The sequence below is a fragment of the Syngnathoides biaculeatus genome, chromosome 1, assembly GCF_019802595.1.
Source record: "Syngnathoides biaculeatus isolate LvHL_M chromosome 1, ASM1980259v1, whole genome shotgun sequence".
NCBI classification, from domain to species: Eukaryota; Metazoa; Chordata; class Actinopteri; order Syngnathiformes; family Syngnathidae; genus Syngnathoides; species Syngnathoides biaculeatus.
In genome coordinates, this window is record NC_084640.1 from 7,651,527 (window position 1) to 7,652,892 (window position 1,366).

At 48.2% G+C, this 1,366-nt stretch overlaps 1 protein-coding gene across 1 annotated transcript; it reads left to right on the top strand.

Annotated features, from left to right (window-relative positions):
• Positions 1 to 632: 632 nt before the first annotated feature.
• LOC133490390 (fer3-like protein) lies at positions 633 to 1,043 on the top strand. The gene has a single exon (XM_061815899.1). It carries the CDS (start codon positions 633 to 635, stop codon positions 1,041 to 1,043), a length of 411 nt encoding a protein of 136 aa, XP_061671883.1.
• The last annotated feature ends 323 nt before the right edge of the window (positions 1,044 to 1,366 follow it).

The window sequence follows — 1,366 nt, forward strand, 5'->3', positions numbered from 1 at the left end:
GCGATTCCGACTTACCATTCTCGCCCAACAATGACCCCAACATACTTCAAACCAAATACCAATATTTTTTTCCCCCCTCTTCCTTTATTGATTGATTATGACCGAGCATGTACTTTGGGGGATACAAATACACAATGGAGGACCTTTCAGCACCCCCTGCAATGTGGACTCTCCTCTGCCATGGGAACTGACAGTTATTTGCTCTAATTTGCAACAGAAAGCTTTTTGCTGTGTGGTGACTGTTAGGGAATGTTCTATTTGGTCTTCTCCTGGGCCTCTTTAAGTGATAAAAAAGTGTGCTTATTTAGCCTGCGAAAGGGCAAATAAGACTGCATGACCCTCCTGTCAAGAGACTCCTGTTCTTCAGAAGGTCTTCAATGGCCTCCAGGAGGACGTCGCATCACTTGGAGAGGCCCTGAAGCTTCACGGAGCCGCTTCTTGGGTGCCACATGCGGGTCACCCTTTTCAAAGATCAGGATAAGACCTTTTTGGACAGAAGCCAAATAGGATCTCACCCTGTCGTGCACCATCCGGATTCAGACAAAAGCTTGATTCGCTTAGAAGAGATGCTCTCTTCCTTGTCCTAACAGACTTATAAAAGGATCTTATTTGTGGAACTTTTGGACTTGGAGATGGAGATGCACAGTCGCCTATTTGACTCCACTTTGCTCCACCTTGTCAGTGATGTCAGCCTGATGGATTTCCCGCAGAAGCAGCAGGTGGATGATAGCCCATCCAGCGACACGTCCTGGAGCCCAGAGCGCACCGTGTGCATGCCCGGTCACCCGGGGATCAACCAGGGAGGGAGAGGAGGAGGAGGACGACCAGGCAGGTCCAGGCGGAGGAGGATCATCACGGTGGTACAGCGGCAGGCAGCGAATGTGCGGGAGCGGAGACGGATGTTTAGTCTGAACGAGGCCTTCGACGCGCTCAGGAAGAAAGTGCCGACTTTTGCCTACGAGAAGAGACTCTCGCGCATCGAGACGCTGCGGCTTGCCATCGTCTACATCTCCTTTATGAAGGATCTGTTGGAGAACACGTGACGTTCACTATCCGACCCAAGAGCCAGTACTCTAGTATTTTACGTTGCTGGCTTCAACAGCTTGAGGATCTGACTAAGTTAAAAAAGACGTTTTCTCAGTTGCAAGATGACCAAATACTTCCAAACGATGGTATTTTTGCTGCGTATTTTTTTTTTTTTTAAGAGGACAGTCACTCACTGGTCGAAATGTTAGGCACACCTGCACATGGATCCAATTGGGGGGGGGTAGTAATGCTCAAATTTGATACATACTAGCAGGTATTCATCCAAGATGTTTTTTGGATTCTCAATGTAGTCTGTTAAGTGATGCATTGCATTGCAAGG

What these genes read in the sequence shown, in the direction of transcription:
- LOC133490390 (XM_061815899.1), top strand. Translation starts at nt 633, where the DNA reads ATGGAGATGCACAGTCGCCTATTTGACTCCACTTTGCTCCACCTTGTC.